The 18,072-nt window shown below is 49.5% G+C and overlaps 1 protein-coding gene across 2 annotated transcripts in view; it reads right to left on the bottom strand.

Annotated features, from left to right (window-relative positions):
- The window catches only part of GLCCI1 (glucocorticoid induced 1), a 68,203-nt gene extending 50,539 nt beyond the window's left edge, over positions 1-17,664 (bottom strand). Inside the window, exon 1 of one of the 2 annotated variants that reach the window (XM_021000009.2) lies at positions 17,056-17,664. In XM_021000009.2, the coding sequence (XP_020855668.1) occupies positions 17,056-17,323 (268 nt within the window). In that variant the 5' untranslated portion in view covers positions 17,324-17,664. The remainder of the gene's footprint in view (positions 1-17,055) is intronic. The other variant, XM_021000010.2, reaches the window with a different exon arrangement.
- Between the last annotated feature and the right edge of the window lie 408 nt (positions 17,665-18,072).

Here is an 18,072-nt window from a genome sequence, read left to right as displayed (position 1 = left end):
CTACGACCACATAAAATCAATACCTATTGGCCTTGGGGGGGGGGGAGATCTGTTTCTAATTAGCCTGAATAGTGTCTAATCTGGCCTACTGATTCCACAAAGGAAATCCTTACCTGAAAACCACCCAGAGTAGCTCAGAGTACACTTGACCACAGAATACACACGGGCTGGGCACACTGGCAGTGTCAAATCAAACACCAATTGAGAAGATATTTCTAGGCCTTCAGTCCATTCCAGAGAGAACTAAGGGAGCTGACAGGAGAGTTGTGAAGAAAACTTCCCTCAGAGGGGCAAGAGCCTGAGAAACACAGTGGTAGGATCTACAACTCATTCACACATCTGGAATGCACCAGAAAAGAAATGAGACCTAAGGCAAAGGAGCCACTGTTTCTGGGGGCAGTGGCTATATCTTGTACTTCCTTCAATAAAGAAACAATTAGCTTAAAAACGTGATCAGCTCTACTGGGATTCCTGCTATTAAGGGTTGTTAATTTACATTTCAAACATCTAAAGTCTTTCAAAAGCTTATGGGCAGAGACTAAAGAAACTAACCAAAACAGATGAAAAGAAATCCAGAGCAAAGTGCTGGGTGAGGATGGTCATGCTGGCAGAGCCAGGGGTGCACACTATGTTAGCACCACCCTTTTCCAAAATCTTACGAAAACCTTTGAACTCCAGGCACCAGGCTGGGACTGACAAAGGACTGACAAAGGACACTGTTGATTAATGAGAGGGGTCAGATTCATCACTAGATTCTCAAGACAAAGACAGAGTCAGGAGACCTTGAAAGGTCCTGGCCACGGAAGAGCTGTCAATATTTCCAATAGTGTCTTTCTAGCAGTATCCTAATTTTGGTAATAAGGAACACCGAAACTCTATTTTACAACGTGTGAAAGCATTCTTGCCCCAAAGAAAGCCAATTATATGAACAAGCAAATCACTTGTTTGAGTCCTTGAATGGGATTGGACAATCAGTAACAGCTGCTCCTTCAGCAAGGACCCACCCCCCCAAAAGCTGGACTTAATCCAGCAGAAATAGGTATGCCCAGACACCAGAAAAACACAAGGACATGATGCAGCTGATAGGAAGTTTTACTTTGGGGAAGCAATCAGCTGGATCTCTCAGAGAGGAGCAAGACCCAGGGACTGGCCACGTGACACACTGCCCAGAGAGAATGTGCAGGCCTGGGTCCAAGGCACCCTGGCTGGGTGACTCCTGACCTCTGCATGTTCTAGACATCCTAAAACCTGCCACTGCATCAGAAACACTGATGAAATCACAGGCCCAGGCTCAGCCCCGGCTCCTTGTGTCCCCAGCACCTGGCACACAGTAAGGCCTCAATAGGTGCTTAGTGACTGACTGAGGCAGCAAAGCCTGAAGCGTTCCCCAGGCTCTGCCAAGCCTCTTAGGGAAATGCCAAACCAACGTAGAAAAACACAGTGGCTTTTACAAGTGGAGTTTACAGACATAATCATTTCAATGAGAACAGATTCATTTTTTAAGATTCAAGGAAAACAGCTGGTGTAGCAAGGAGAGAGGCTGCCAGAGAAACTCAGCAGCCCCTGAAACACCCCTCACTGGGCACCCGACAACTTCCCAAGAGGCAACACTCAGGGAACAGGGCACCATTGACAACCACAGAGTCTGCTTAATATCTAGCCTGCAGCAATTACAGAAGAAAAACATTCTTTTGAAACTTTCATCCCCAAGACCAGGACACAGACGACACCACGATCACTTTCCATCACTGATACATGTGCCAACAGCAGCACAGACTGCACATGCAGAAACACACAAGTCTCTCTCAGTAAAAGCCTACGTCATGGGCATCATCCTTGTCTCAACCTAGCATTCTAGAGTGAGTTTCAAAAGTACATAAGTTAAATTTCCATCAACTACAAGGATTGGTGAGGAAAAAAAAAACAACAATCCACTTTTGAGACAGTCCCCACTCCTGTTTCATAAATCTCTCTTACCATAAGCAATTGGAAGTCCATTATGGCTACCAGCCCTCTGGACCCAGAGCATCACCACCACAACTACAATAAAATAATCCCCTGCAAAAAGATGATGTGTTTAGGAACTGGCCCTCAAAAGGAGCCAAGCCACTGAAGAAAAACGGCAGCTTCCTCACGCTGCCAGGAAACAGAGAATAAGGACCTCAAGCTGCAGGGAAGAGCAGGCTGGCTCTGAGGACACAGCCATTTCCAAAGGGGCCGAACCTGAACACCAGGCATGGATGGATGGGATTAACCAATCTGGAACTGGCCCCTGCCCAGGTCGCAGGCACTCCACTAGGGAATATTCTCTTCAGATTAGCACTATCAAAAAATAATAGGGAGAAGGAGGCCATGTGTCAGAAGTGGAAAAGCGGATGAGAATGAACCACTTGACCCCATTTCAAAAAGCATCCTTGGGCACCTCCTACCTGTCAGACACTAAGCCATGTGCTGCAGGTATACAGACCAAAACAAAACAGGTCCTGCCCTCCAGGACCTTACCTTCTATTGGGGGCAGAGTGAGCAGAGGAACATACACATGGCCGAGTAAAAACAAAGTTAACTTGACATGGGGAAGCACTGATGGGGAAAGAGGGGGGTCAGGAAAGGCCTCTCTTGGAGTTGGGGGGGGGGGACGGAGCACCAGCATTTGGGAGGGGGCAGAAAAGGCCTCACTTGGAAGTGGTAGCAGTGAAGCTGCACTTTGAAGGAAGCTAGGGAAAGGGCCACACCATAATGCACAGAGCACCAGCCTGGAGGTGGGAAGATGCATCTGAATTCAAATCTGGACTCAGACACTTCCTGGTTGGTGACCCGGGCAAGCCACTTCAGCCTGTTTGCCTCAGTTTCCTCCTCTGTATAATGAGCTGGAGAAGGAAATGTCAAACCCCTCCAGGTCTCTGCCAAGAAAACCCCAAATGGGGTCATGAAGAGTCGGACACGACTGAAGGGACTGATTACCACCAAGGAAAAAAAGGTTTCTAAGAAACAGAGAGAAGCAGAGGGAGCATGCCAGCATGCAGAAGACCCGAGGCAGGGCATGGGCCCCACCCAGGTTCCCATGTCCTCCGGAGCTCAGGCCTGGGTCTGCTTCTCCTTCCACACTCTCTGGATTGGCGATGATCTCATCAGTTCCCAATGATTCAATTACCACCACTATGCTGATGAATCGGGAATTTCTCTCCAGATCTCCAGACTCATCTCACCTCCAACTGGAGCACCCTCAGACACCTCCAAGGGAACCATTCTCTCTCCACCAAACCCACCCCTCCTCCAAACTACCTACCACTTTCTTTTTTAAAATATTTGCTACATGAGCTTTTCTTTTTCTTAACTTTTTATTCATTTTAAACTTAAACACAGAAAGACAAAAAAAAGAACATCACCGCAAGCACAGGCCCAGCCTAAAAAGAGGATTCACTATAAAACCATGAATTTACATTTCACACTGTTCACTTTTTTTGAAAAACTATCTAAGTACCACTCGTCATTTTCAAAGCACAGAAAGAGTTCTGTGCTTCTCTCTACATCTTTTATGCTCTGCTGTGCACTTTTTATATTTTCCCTCCCTCTCCAACCACCCCCTTCCCACCCCAGAACTAGCTATCATTAGACAAATGTGTGTGTATGTGCATATGCAAAACCATTCTGTATGTACTTCTTTTTATCTGTTTTCTTCTCTGGATGCAGATAGTGTCTTCCTTCGTAGATTCTTTGTAGTTAAGTTGGCTGTTTATAACAGTCAACATGACTTATTTGCTCAAAGTTGTTCTCAAAACAATACTGCTGTTCCTGTAGACAATGTTCTCTCGGTTCTGCTCTTTCCATTATTTCATGCATGTTCTTCTAAGATCACAGAGCTCATCACTTCTTAAAGTGAAGCAGTGTTCCATCACAATCCCATACCACAACGTGCTCAGCCATTCCCCAGCTGATGGGCATCCCTGCCATTTCCAGTTCTTGGCCACCACAAAGAGATCTGCTATCGATATTTCAGGACACAGAGATCCTCCTCCTTTTTTCCCTGATCGCCCTGGGAAACAGGCCTGACAGCGGTACTGCTGGGTCTTTTATAAGGCTGTGGGCATGATTCCCGATTGCTCTCCAAAATGGCTGCATGAGTTCACAGTTCCACCAACAGGGAATTAGGGTCTCAATTTTTCCATATCCTCTCTAGCATCTGTCATTTTCCTTTTTAATGATTTTAGCAAATCTGATAAATGTAAAATGATATCTCAAGTTTTAATTTTAGTTTTGATTTTTTACTGTTTTAATTTTCATTTCTCTAATCAACAATTTAGAGCACTTTTTCATATGACTATATATAGTTTTGATCTCTTCATCAGAAAACTGCCTGTTCATATTCTTTGACCATTTATCAACTAGGGAATGACTCATACTCTTCTAGATTTGACAAAGTTATTTATATATTTGAGATATGAGACCTTTATCTGAGCCTACACATTTTTTCTCCAATTTTCTGCTTTCCTTCTTATCTTGGCTATATTGATTTTATTTGTACAAAACTTTTTTAATTTGATGTAATCAAAATTAATTTACACCTCACAATGTTCTCTATCTCTTGTTTATTCATAAATTGTTTGCCTGTCCATAAGTCTGATAAGTAATGTTCTTCTAATTTTCTTGTAATAGCTCCCTTCATATCTAGGTCACATATGCCTTCTGACCTTATCCTGATAAATGGTGTTAGATATTAGTCTATGCCCAGGTTCTGCCAGACTGCTTTCTAGCTTTCTCAGCAATTTTTACCAAACAATGAATTCGTACCCCAAAAACTTAAGTCTTTACTTTTGTCAAACACAAGGTTACTAGTCACTTGCTGCTTGTATGTCTGCTCTGTTCCACTGACCTGCCGCCTTTCTATTTCTCAGCCACTACCAGATAGTTTCAATAATTACTGCCTTATAATATAACTTAAGATCTCATGCTGTAAACCTCCTTCCTTTACATTTTTCATGAGTTCCTTTGATACGCCTGACCTTTTGTTCTTCCAAATGAATTGTTATTATTTTGTCTAACTCAGTAAAACAATTTTTGGTAATTTAATTAGGATGGCATTGAATACATTTGAGGTAAATTTTTCACTTGTATTATACTGGCCCTGCCTACCCACATGTAATTAATATTTCTCCAATTATTTAAATCTGATTTTGCTTGGATAAAAAGTTTTTTATAATTCTGTTCATATAGTTCCTGGGTTTGTTTTGGCAGGTATACTCCCAGGTGTTTTATACTGTCTACAGTTATTTTAAATGGGCTATCTCTTACTATCTCTTCTTGCAGAGTCTGGTTGGTGATATATAGGAATGCCAATGATTCATGTGGATTTACTTTATATCTTGCTACTTTGCTAAAATTATTGTTTAAACTAACTTTTTAGAGGAGTCTCTAGATTTTCCAAGTATATCATATCATCACATGATTTGTAAAAAGAGATCGTTTTATTAGCTCATAACATGTTCTGATTCCATTTCTTTTTCTTCTCTTATTGCTACTACTACAATTTCCAATACAATACTGAATAATATTTGTGAAAATGGGCATCCTTGTTTCCCAGCTGATCTTACTGGGAAGGCTTCTAGCTTATCCCCATTACAAATAATGCTTGCTGATGGTTTTAGATAAATGCTTTTTTATCATTTTAACGAAAAACCCATTTATACCTGTGCTTTCAAGTGTTTTTAATGGGAATGAGTGTTGTTCTTTATCAAAAGCTTTTTCTGCATCTATTGATATAATCATACGATTTTGTTACTTTTATTACTGATATAATCAGATTAATAGTTTTCCTTACTTTAAATTATGTCTGCATTCCTGGTATAAATCCCACTTGGTCACTATGTACAATCTTTGTAATATGTTGTAATCTCCTAATAGTATTTTATTTAGGATTTTTGCATCCATATTCATTAATGAACTCGGTCTATAATTTTTCCTCCATTTTTACTCTTCCTGGTTTGGGTATCAATATCATATTTGTTTCATAAAATGACTTTGGTAGGACTCCTTCTTTGCCTATCATTCCAAATAATTAATTTAATAGCAGAATTAGTTGGTCTTTAAATGCTTGATAGAATTAACTTGTAAATCCATCTGGTCCTGGCGCTTTTTTCTCAGGAAGCTCATTTGTGAGCTGTTGAATTTCTTTCTCTAAAATAGGTTTATTCAGATATTCCATTTTCTCTTCTGCTAATCTAAGCAATTTATATTTTTGTAAATATTCTTCCATTTCACTTATATTGTTAAACTTATTGGTATACAATGGGGCAGAATAATTCCTTACAATTGCTTTGAGTTCATCTTCATTAGTGGCATATTCACCCTTTCCATCTTTTCTACCCAGTTACTTTCGAGAGCCCCAACATCTTCCCAGACCCCCAGGCTCACATCAGAGAACTCCTCACACTCTCTCACCCCCTACAGCCAAGCTGCAGCAGCCTCATGCCACTCCCACTCTGGTAAAGTCCTCATCACTTCCTGCCTGGACCACTGGAACGGCTGCTGGGGGTGGGGGAGGGGTGTCTGCCTGTCTCGGGATCTTCCCCTCTAGTCCATCTTCCATTCATCCTCCACAGTGGCTTTCCCAAAGCCCAAGTCCAGCCATGTCAGCCCAGCCCTCACCTCATTAAACTCAGTGGCTCCCTATGGCCTCCAGGATCCAATATAAAATCCTGTTTGGCATTCAAAGCTCTTCAAAACCTAGCCCCCTCCAGCCTTTCCAGGCTTCTTAAGCCACGCATGTGCCTCACCTTACCATGGCCTCCTATCTGTCTCTCAAACAAATGCTTTTTCACTGGCTGTCCTCTCCATCTGGCTGGCTCTCCCTCCTCATTTCCATCTCGTGGCTTCTGCCAGGTCCCAGCTAAGACCCTACCTTCTGTAAGAAGACTCAATTCCAGCTCTTCCCCCACTGCTGACTGTCTCCAATCCATCCTGTCTATAGCTTGTTCGTGCAGGGCGTCTCCCTCATTAGACTGTAAGCTCCTAGAGGATAGGGACTGTCTCTGGCCTTTTTCTATATCTTTAGCAGCACTAAACCCAGTGCCTGGCACAGAGTAGGAGCTTAATAAATGCTTTCTGCCTAGGCAGAGAAATACTCTATTTAAGAAAAACAGACCAACAGGAGGGCAGCTAGGTGGCACAGTGGATAGAGCACTGGCCCTGGAGTCAGAAGGACCTGAGTTCAAATCTGACCTCAGACAAGACAGTTGACACGAGCTGTGTGACCCTGGGCAAGTCACATAACCCCAACTGCTTAAAAAACTTAAAAAAACAAAAGATTAGGTGAAGGCCAGGCCCTCAGGCTGTCTTTTAACGTGCCCCCCCCCCCACAGATGAGTTGTGATGGAATTTATTAGTAGCATCTCCTGGGGGCAAATCCAGGTGAGGTCAGACTGGGGACAAGGCTTCAGGAAGACAGAGCAGCAGACCGAGTTAACTTTCTTCCCTGCTTCTCCACAAATACTGCATTACAGGTTCCAGAATGTGGCTGAGAGACAGGCATCTCCAAAGGAGATGTATACCAGCGTCAGAGAGGGCACGAGGTGGCCACGGGGGTGAGAGGGTGTGAGGACTGGGAAGACAATGGGCTCTCAAAAATAACAGGGCAGAGAAGATGGCCAAATCACTAGTATTAAAAGTGAAAAGGTGAACGCATCAATAGTGGAAGGGGCAGAAGCTACAGGGGCACGTCCCAGAGGAAAACTCAGACAAGCAACACCCTGACAGATGCCAGGGAGGGCCAGGGAACACAGCCCCAGGCCATCAGTTCTGTGTCGGAGACTACGGACCACCTTCTGCCTCAAAAAGTCCACACCACCTGGGCAGGGCGAGGCAGCAAGAAGGATCACCAAGAGAGGGAAGGATGGGAAATGAACAGCCCCGGCAGTGTGGGAGAAAAGGGGCCCAGAAGCTGATTCCAGAGTACACACACCATGGTGTCCAAGAACACACTGTGCCCCTCGCACCGACGCCGTGGTGTGAACTGCAGTCTGAACAGCAGCCGGACACAAAGAAGCTCCGGGAAGCACTATTCCAGCACTGACCTTCCACTCTTCGGGAAAGAACCCAACGGGAGCTCGGAAAGGTAACGGCGTTCACCCCCCGAATGTCCTGAGAAACAGGCACTTCTCAGACTCCCATTTCTGATGCCACTAAACAGCAACGACGGCTGCCTGGTTAGACGAGGTCTCCCCATGTGCTAGAGCCACACATCCCGAGACAGTAAGGCCTCCCTCCCTCCCTCTCTCTCTTCTCCCTCCCTTCCCGGCCTACTGGTGGGAGAGGGCTCTATCACAGAACAGACAAGGAAGCTGAACTCCAAACCCACAGAACTATGGCTCTAAATTGTCTCGCTCGGTTCCCTAAAGGCAGTTCACTGAACAGAATCTATTCACAGGGCTTTTCCACATCCATTATCAACTCCGCACTATTTTAAATCCTTTGAAAGAAAAAGTCACAATATCCAATGTATTAAACCAGCTGTCGGAAAAGAGCCCCAAGTGGGATATGAGCAATTCTTACTCCCGGGTCACTCGGCAGAGGAGAACGTGCTCCTGAGCAGCTCCCAGCCTTGGGGGGAGAACTGATTTGGCACAGGAATGAAAGGACATGCAGCCGGAGCATCTCGGGGTGAGCACTGAATAATGCTCAACAAGGTAACACAAAAGGTGTGTTTACTGAAGTAACTGCACGGGCAGAGTAGAGGAACCAACCACACTTTCACCCAAAAAGAGCAATTTCTCCTATCACCAAAGCAGGAGGTCAGCCCCACCCAACAAGAAAGAAGGTGAAACAGGGCATCAGGCAGCAGAGCTCGGCCGGTGGTCAAAACGAAGGGCAGATGCCAGCCGACTGAGGCACAAAACACTCCCCCAGGCACCGTGAGGACGAGGAGTGACCAGCCCTTTGTACCAAGACAGAGGAGGCTTACCATGTTCACACTGCCGCTGACCACTGCCCTGGCCACAAAAGGCGTGAAGCACAGCCTCCCACCCCGCGACATATTACTTCCTATCTGTCTGCCTCCAGCACAAGGAAACATACTAATCTTCCTGTGGTGGGGTCCCTGCTGTCACTGCAGTCACGTCTCCTCTCACACAGCCCCAGGGTGGGGACCTGTAATTCCTTACTCAGTAACTTATCTGGGTTACGATGACACCAGAAGGACGAGCCTTTTCCTTTCAGTTAGGGGAAGGCTTACTGGCTTCATAACACAATCTCATTCTCTCAAGAACACACATTTTCTCCCTGTGGAAAACATGGCTTTGATTTTCCAAAGCCCAAATCAAGAGGCCAAGGAGGCACTCAATGCCACTTTCCTTGCCCTCAACGCTGGCTGCTGGCTGCCTTGAGCAGTCCTAACTCAGCACCGTCTGCCGCATGAAAGACAGGGAACCACTGGGACGTCCCTACTGCTAGACAAAGCCGTGGGCAGAAGCGGTGCTCAGCTTGGGAAGGACCCACCAAAGAAAACACAGCATTCTGCATGCATGGAGGCTGATCACCTAAGGCCTAACAGGCAACGTGCAGCCCAGGGGCCAAGTGTCCCACCAAATAGGCTACCTGAAATCTTTAAAAAACAATTCTTTTCCTAATTAGCGAGCACAAACAGTCAACAGGGTCCAACTGCCCCGCGGGTGTCATGCGAGCAGTCCTGGGTCAATGGTGACTGAGCACATTCCAAGTCACAGGCCACAGCACGGCTAATCTTCATTCCAGAAGGCTGATGAAGCATCCTGGTTACCATGAGAGACAGTGTCCATCTACAAGTCAGGAACGTTGCTTAAGTTAACAAACAAAACTCCTGAACAGTCTGCTTCATCATGCACTGCTTTTCCTTCTCACAAGAAAGGGTTCTAGGGAAGAGAGAGGTCATGGGAAACTTGTTAAAAGCATCCATAAACCTTACTTTCAAAAAAGGAAATAAGCAATCACTCATTTCGCCTGGATTCCCTCAGTTCACACTGCCCATCCATGGATTTCTGATCTTGTAGCCTGACACAGAACACCACGGCTGCCTCTGCGACATGTCGCCAGGGGTCAGCTGGCCCAATTCTGTGTGAGTCGAGCCAGGGAGAGGCTGGTGGGCGCCACAGAACCTGGGCTAAGCTGGCCTGTGCCCTGACATGCTCTTCTCTGAATCGTCCTCAGCTGTTGTTTGTCCTGTGGTCTCAAAGAGGACCATGATGTCGGGGAGGTGCTACCATGAAATGCAAGTGAACTGGACTGAAGTGAGGAAGGGCTGTGCAAAGTCACTAGCCTCACTTTCTCCTCTGGAGCCATCTGCATCCAGTGGCTAGAAACAGATCAGGCCCCGGGTGCAGTGGGGGACCTCGGCCTCCTTAAGTGAAGGTGTCAGTGAAAAAATCTAGGAAGGGGCTGCTATACTTGTCTCCCTAAGGACAAAGATTTCAGGAGCAAATGCTCCACTCAGCTACGTGTGTACTTTCCCAAGGCTCACTCAGGCACTTCCAAGAAAGACACAAAATTCAACAAGTAGATATGCAAGGTTTACATTTTTTAAAATTTATTTTTACAAGCATCTCTCCCTCCCACTCCACTTCCCCAAATGAATTAAAATGAAAGAAATGAAATCCTTATCACATTATACACCATCCAAACACACTGACCTTGGCCAAAAATGTCTGTCAGATTCTGCATTCGAAGCCCATCAGCTCTCTGGTAGGAGGACAGTGTTGTGCTGGACCTTTGTCTGGACCCGGGGTCTTAGCACTGACCTGATCCATGTCCTAAGTCTGTCAAAGTCACTTTTCTCTGTAATGTTGCCAGTGTAGACATCATTCTCCTGGGTCAGTTTGCTTTGTCCCAAGTCTGTCCAGCTTCCTATGAAACTGTCCATTTCCTCATTCCTTATAGTATAATAACACCCCATTAAACCACAGGCCATGATTTGTTTAGCAGTTCACCAATTGGTGGGCACCTTTCTCCGTTCCCAGTTTGAGGCTACCACAGAAAGTGTTTCCTTGACCTCTCTGCAGCCCTGTTCACTGTGGTTTATTTACTCTCTCCTCTCTAGGTTTTCAGGACACACACCTTCACTCATTCCCATTGTCTCTTCTCACTCCCTCTCTCTCTCTCTCTCTCTCTCTCTCTCTCTCTCTCTCTCTCTCTCTCTCTCTCTCCTCTCTGTCCTCTGTCTCTGTCCTCTCTGTCCTCTCTCTCTGTCTCCTGGCTCCGTCCTCTCTGTCCTCTCTGTTTCTCTCTCTCCTCTCTGTCCTCTCTCTCTGTCTCTCTCCTCTCTGTCCTCTCTCTCTCTCTCTCTCTCTCTCTCTCTCTCTCTCTCTCCTCTGTCTCTGTCCTTTGTCTCTCTCTCTCTCCTCTCTCTCCTCTGTCTCTGTCCTTTGTCTCTCTCTCTCCTCTCTGTCCTCTCTCTCTGTCTCTCTCTCTCTCTCTCCTCTGTCTCTGTCCTTTGTCTCTCTCTCTCTCCTCTCTCTCCTCTGTCTCTGTCCTTTGTCTCTCTCTCTCCTCTCTGTCCTCTCTCTCTGTCTCTCTCCTCTCTCTCTCCATCTCTCTCTGTCTCTCTCTCCTCCTCCCTCTCTGACCACTCCTCCTCGGTCTCCTCTGCTAGATCCTCCTTCAGACCATGCCCTTGGACCCTAGTTGTCCCTCCAGTTCTCTCCTGGGTCATCTTCTCCCTCTAGACTTCTGCCCTTAGTGACCTCTTCAGCTCCCATCCATTTAATTACTAGCTGTATGCTCATGATTCTCAAATCCACCTTTCCCGCCCCAATCTCACATCTCCAATTGCCTGTCAGACATCTCAAACCACAGAACAACTTGGGCCCCAGGACCACATGCAACAGCAGGTATCAAGGCTGTGCCCCATTTTTCACTGGGCAGAAGGAGGAAGGAAGGTCTGAACAGGGTCTCCAAGTTCCCCGCCATCACTCCCTTTCCCCCTTACAAGAGGCTCGGGCCAGGGCCCACTGACTTCACTGGCCACTGTGGCTTTCTCTCCTCTCTCCCTCCCCACTTCTTGGGGAGCTCAGCCAACACAGCCACAGACAAATGGCAGGGACAGCCTTTACCGGCGTGGGGGGGAGGGGAGGAGAGGGGAGCCAGCCTAGAGGCTGTGGATCAAACAGTTAATGGCAAGCCGTGATCCCAGAGGAGGCTCTGCACACTTTACAACCATCTAGGACATTTCTTCACAGACTTCTTTAAAGGCATTTCGAACCCTTGAGAGCTGATTCAAACCTGGCAGTCTCCTGCAGTGATAGGCAAACCATCCAGCTGCAGCCCTGAGGAAGGGGAACCAACAGCCATGAGCTATGGAGCAAAGGCAGAGGCTGGGGAAGGGGCCCGACCCCCTCTGCTCCCTCAGTGACTTTCCCGTGCCCGTGCTTCCCCTATCACTGGGAACAAGGCACAGAGCACTGCTGACACTGCCAGTAAATTACCCAGCTGAACCTGCCTCTGCCACAGAGCAAACCAATTTAGCAGCCTTCAGGAGGTGCCTTGTGCCCCCCAGAGGACCAAGGCCATGGAGTCAGACCTGACTAGGCAAAGTCCCAGATCTGCGCTCCTGCCCCTGTGACCAGCGAGGAGTTGGGCTGGAAGATGGAGCGTCAATTCCAAGGTCTCCAACACCCCTCCCAGCCACCGCCTGTCCCCAGCACAGACTCAGGCACGCTCCCTGGAGAAAGCGGGCACCTTGCGGACACTGCTAAGTAGATCCTGAGCACGGGCTGATGTCCCTAGAGGGTATTTATGGGCTCTGGGCCTGCTCCCAGGTCCTGGACACGGACTCTTCCATTTCTTAGTGACAACTTTTCCTAAGTGTGTTTCATCAATCTAAGGGCGGTAAAATCCTTCGCTCTTCAGTGGTCCATAGAGTGCAATTTGTCTCATGCTGGGGACTTTACAAAGAGTCCGGGATGGTGAAACAGAGTGGATGAAACATGAGGATGTGGTCCCTGCCAGTTGGCCTGAAGGAGCTGGACACTCCCAGAGGCAGATTCTGGCCACCAGCACCAATCCCACCCATCCATCTGACTCAGGGACTGCTGGGGAAGCAGCAGGGCTCCAAGCCCCATCTTCTCCACTTTGTCCCATGATGAGGGACCTGGAGGGCTCTGACTCCTTGTATGTGCATACAAGGACCTCCAGTCCCTTCTTGAGGAAATAAGAGAACAAAATCTTGTCTTGGTGTCAAAAGCACAATGGTAGCAGGGACAGACTATGAGCAGACAGTGTGACAAGTCCTAGGATGCTCCCCTCCAGTGAGGGAGGAATTGAGGTTTTTACTGAAAACTCAGTGTCACCATGAGCACAGATGGTTATCAGCATTCCTCTGCTTGAGGAAGAGGCCAACTCTGGAACACAGTGGTCTAGGCTGTGGGACTCCACGACAGTCACACGCCACGAGATCCCCTGGCTGATATCACTGGCAGGTTGTGCCTACTACACCTCCTTTTCTTAGTCACATCTTCAATCTCCATTAACCCAGTTTGGGTCAATCCATTCATTTCTTCTGTGTGCATCCTCCTGCCACCAATGTGTGAAAATAACATCTAAAATATCATCAAGGCTTCACTGAGCACGCACTAGGTGCCTTCCAGACAGGACACCAAGGGCTAGGGTTGCAAATACAAGACAAAGAAAGACAATCCCTGCCCTCGAGGACCTGCTCAGGGGTGTGGTGGAGAAGATCAGGAGAAGAAGGAGCACACAGTGGGAAGAACCACGAACCAGAGCCAACCGATCAGACCAGGGGCTAAAAGGGAGATGTGAGGAGCGATTTTAGCCCTGGAGAAGAGATGAGGAAATCCACGTGGTTCCTTTCACCAGAGAGGCTAGGGGAGGGGGGAGGGGGCAAGCACTCTCAAACAGTGTCTCTGGTTAGGGGGTTTTCTGTGATTTCTCAGAGGTCTGGCTACATTTCTGGCATTCCATCTTTCTGAAGGAACAGATGATTACTGAAGAGATGAACTGATTTCAGATACTTCTACTGAGGCATCTACCAAGAATAAAGTGTGCAGTTTTTGTAATGAGTAAAGGGACAAGAATAAACAGAGGCATTGCGCATCAATTCACGTGCAAAGTCCTCAAAAGAACTGGAAATGGTGGTAGACACAGGAAAACTGGTGGGACACACACACATACACACTCTGTTGTAGACATTTGGCAGCATGGCCAAGGCAGAAGGTTTTCTTGGTACAAAATGCCACAATCAGAACTTCTGATCCAAAACGACACTAACTCTGTCCTAGATCCCAAAGAACACTAAGGGTTCAGAATAGAGACTCCACATTATCAAGACCAACCAAATGACCAAATGCACACAAAATTACTCATTTTACGGATAATAATGTGTTCATTTGTTGGCAGCCTTAAAAAGCATGGAGGAAAAAAATGAACATTACAAACTCTAATTCTACATATGAGTTAATTTAAATTTAATTAAAACCAGTCAAGCAAAATTATTTATGAAGTATCTACTATGTGCCAGGCACTATGTCAAAGTCCCTGCCCTCAAGGAGCTCCCAGTCTAATGGTGGAGACAACATGCAAAAGGCCCTCTTCATACAAGATACTGAGGGAAAATCGGAGGGAATCTGGGAGAGAAGGCAGGAAGAGACTGGGAAAGTGCAAGAAAGGCAAGGAGCTGCCATTCTACTGGGGAGACAGTGTGGACATAAACAGGCCCGTCTAAGTACAGAGCGAATGGAAAGCCTTCTTCAGAGAGAAGAAGACAAGATGTGCGCTTCACCCACAACTCATCTGTAAATACAGAGGGCCAAAAACCATCACAGGTCACCTTCCTTCAAGTCACTGACTGAACTGAGATCGGTTTCCTAGAGGCTTTTTAGAAGAGAAACATAATAATGGATATGCTCAAGCCTGAAGAAAGCTCCTAAGGAAATTAAATTCTTACTGGAGCCACAAAACTCAATCAAGGCCCAAAGTGTACTTGCAAAGCCCAAGGCAAGGCCTTGCCCTAACTGAGGAGCTGTTGGGTGGCTTGGCTTTTTTGTCCTTGACTCCACCTGTATAGAAATCAATCAATCTTCAATCAACAAAAGGTGGCCCTTTCCAAGCAAGTATTAACTAATAATTAAGAGACAACTCTAGGGTACTTGAACTGAGGTGTGGCCGAGTCCTGAAGGATGAAAACAAAAGCCCACAAGTGGTCACGTGTCAAATCACATTATTTAAAGGGATAATTATGTAAAATATGGTCAGTGGGAATGTTCAAATTCAAATAAGGCTAGCCCTTATTTACAGCTAGGTCCACAATAACTGGACCTAGCTGTAATAAGCATCTTCCCTAGCAATGATCCCCTACAGGAAATATTGGTTTTATTTTTAGATGCCTTTGGCAAAAGCCACCTGGGAAGAAGTTTCAGAAGAAATAATTAAGTCCCTCCTCTTTCCTTCTGGCTGCTCAGGGTCCTGGAGGGCCCCATCTCCAAGCAGGCACTACAAAGTGCCAACCCCAATAGGCAGGGTCCTCTGGGCTAAGCACCCGGGCACAGGAAAAAATATCCTCAATGAAACGAAATCCTACATTCTGGCTTTGGGGCCAGTAAGAACTTGATTTTCCATTCCAATAAAACCACCTCAAGTAGCTGTTGGAAGCAATCTCACAACTAAAGAAAATTTCCCCACTCTGATGGTAAACAATAAAGTTCAGTACAAACTAAACACAGTTTTTAACATCTCTCTTTACAGCCCTTAAAAACTTTCAGGTCATGGTACAATCAATTCACGATAAGGGAGTTTTTATCCCCAAAAACCGATGTGTGTGAGATGTGCCCGAACGGAGAGGCAGAGGACCTGATCATCAGACTGTAGGATGGCCAGCCAGGTCTGCTGCTTTCGACCCTCCAAAGTCCGGACCTACCAGCCACTCTCCAGGGTGGGAAGGTCAGCCCTCAGAGTCATTATGCAAATCCCAGCCGGCCGGCCAGCTTCTCCCTCATTCCCTTCACCCAGGCTAAATTGCCGCATAGGGGCCAGAGGAGGCCGAGGAAGGAGGCAGGCGGGGAGGGCAGCGACGGAGAGCCCGGCCCGGCGGTTTTCATTCATCCAGTGACTGGAGTGATGTCACGGCAGCGGGAGGTGCGGCTCAGCCCGGCCTTGGCCCTCGGGAGGCTGGGGCCTGCAAAATTCGGGGGAAACTAAGTCTGCAGTCACTGTAAAAATGAAAACACCGTTCCTGCGACTCCTCCCGAAGGAGGGAAGGGATTTGGGGACGAGGGGGGCTCCCAAGTCCTCCGGACAGGGGCACAGCACCTACCAGCCGAGAAGCCCCCCTGGGACCCAGAGCCCAAAGTCTCCCTCGGCATTGCCTGGAGGATGGCAGGGGGCAGGTACGGGGCGGGCCCTCATGCGGGGGAGGGGGGACTGGAGCATCACGTGCCCCAAAGGGCCCAGTGGCAGCCGCGGGCATTCTCGGGGCGACCACGTCAGTTTCCTTCATTCATTTGCGACTTGCGGGAGCCGGTCAGTTTCTGCAGCAGCTGGCTGGGGGGGCTGAGGCGGAGCATGGCCTGCAGATTAGGGGACCCCCGAGACCGCCCGCCTAGGGGGCTGGAAATGACCGGCTAAGGACGAGCCCGAAAAGGAGCAGCAGCACGCCCCCACTGGCGTCCACGCACCCCGACCACCGCGCCCCTCCGGCAACCCGTGGGTCCGGGGCGGGGGGCTGCCTCTGGGCGCCCCCTGTCCCGCACAGCCCCGGGGTGTAGGCTAGGGGATGGGGAGGGAGGCACGCACAGGACCGAGCGCGCGCACTCACACGCACGCGAGCATGTACACAGACAGACAGACAGACAGACACAGACACACACACACACACACACACACACACACACACACACACACACACACACACAGAGTAGGGTGCTCGTGCCCCTTCCCACATCTCCGATCCTGGGGTTCCCGGGAGGCTGTCCAGAGGCACGACGGCTGGGGGCCTTTCACCCAAGGAAGCGATTCCACCACCCTCCCTCTCCCCACCCTGCGCCTCAGTTTCCCCCAGCCTCTCGGTCTCCCCGGCGCCCTTACCTCGGGGCTCCGGGGAACCGCTCCTGCGCCGGGGCCGGCCCTGGGGCCGCGGGGGGTCAGGGGCCGGGGGGCTGGGCCCCCCGCGCAGCAGCTGGAACGGCACCGTGGCGCGGATGGGCTGCAGCAGGCGGCCGGCGCCCGGGGCCGTGGGGGAGCTGGCGGCGCTGCGCCGCATCCGGGGGCCCGTGGGGGGCGGCGGGGGAGGGGGCTGCGCGGGGCCGGGGCCCCCAGCCAAGCCCGCAGCACCCCCCGCCGCCGTTACCGACATGGCCCGGGAGGGGGAGGGGGAGGGCACGCCGAGGGAGCAGGGGCGCGTGCCCGGCGGGCGCGTGCGTGGGCGGGGGCGGGGCGCGCCCCCGGGGCGGGCTCGGCTCCTCGGGCTCAGGGCCACCTCAGCCTCCGCTGCCGCCGCCGCTGCCGCTGCCGCCCGGAGCCGGGGCCGGAGCCTGGGCCGGGGCCGGGGCCCGGCGCCCCCATGGCGCCGCCGACAGGACCCACTTGGGCGTCCGCTCACATCGTCTGCCTCCGCCTCCGCCTCCGCTCCCGCAGCTCTTCCGAGCAGCCGCCGTAGCCGCCGCCGCCGCCTGACGCCGCCCCCCAGAGCCCCGGACCGGCAGCTACCCCTGCCGTGCCTCGATTGGCCCCGGCTCGGAGCGACGGGCGCGTCGACCAATGAAGGGTGCAGCTGGCGCCGCGGGGGCGGGGCATGCTCATGAAAGCAGAGGGGCGGGGCGTCCGCCTGACAGCCTCGGAGGGAAGGCGGGGTCTGCCCTGCGCGCTCCTCCTCCGGCCCCGCCCCCCTCCCGGGCGCACCTGCCCTCAGAGCTTGAGGCAGCTCGTGGCTGGAGGTAGACCCTTTTGGGAAGCGGACCCATTTCACAAAGAAGAAACTGAGGCCAGAGACCAGCTTCCCCCACCCCAAGTCACCGAGGCCTCCCACGGTGGCCCGGGCCCCAGAGGCGCCCAGCAGCGAGGGAAGGAGGGAAGGGACGACAGATCCCGGAATTGCAGCTGGAG

This window comes from Phascolarctos cinereus, unplaced genomic scaffold, assembly GCF_003287225.1.
Source record: "Phascolarctos cinereus isolate Bilbo 61053 unplaced genomic scaffold, phaCin_HiC Scaffold_1;HRSCAF=81, whole genome shotgun sequence".
Classification (NCBI taxonomy): domain Eukaryota; kingdom Metazoa; phylum Chordata; class Mammalia; order Diprotodontia; family Phascolarctidae; genus Phascolarctos; species Phascolarctos cinereus.
This window is presented reverse-complemented; position numbering and strand designations above follow the sequence as displayed.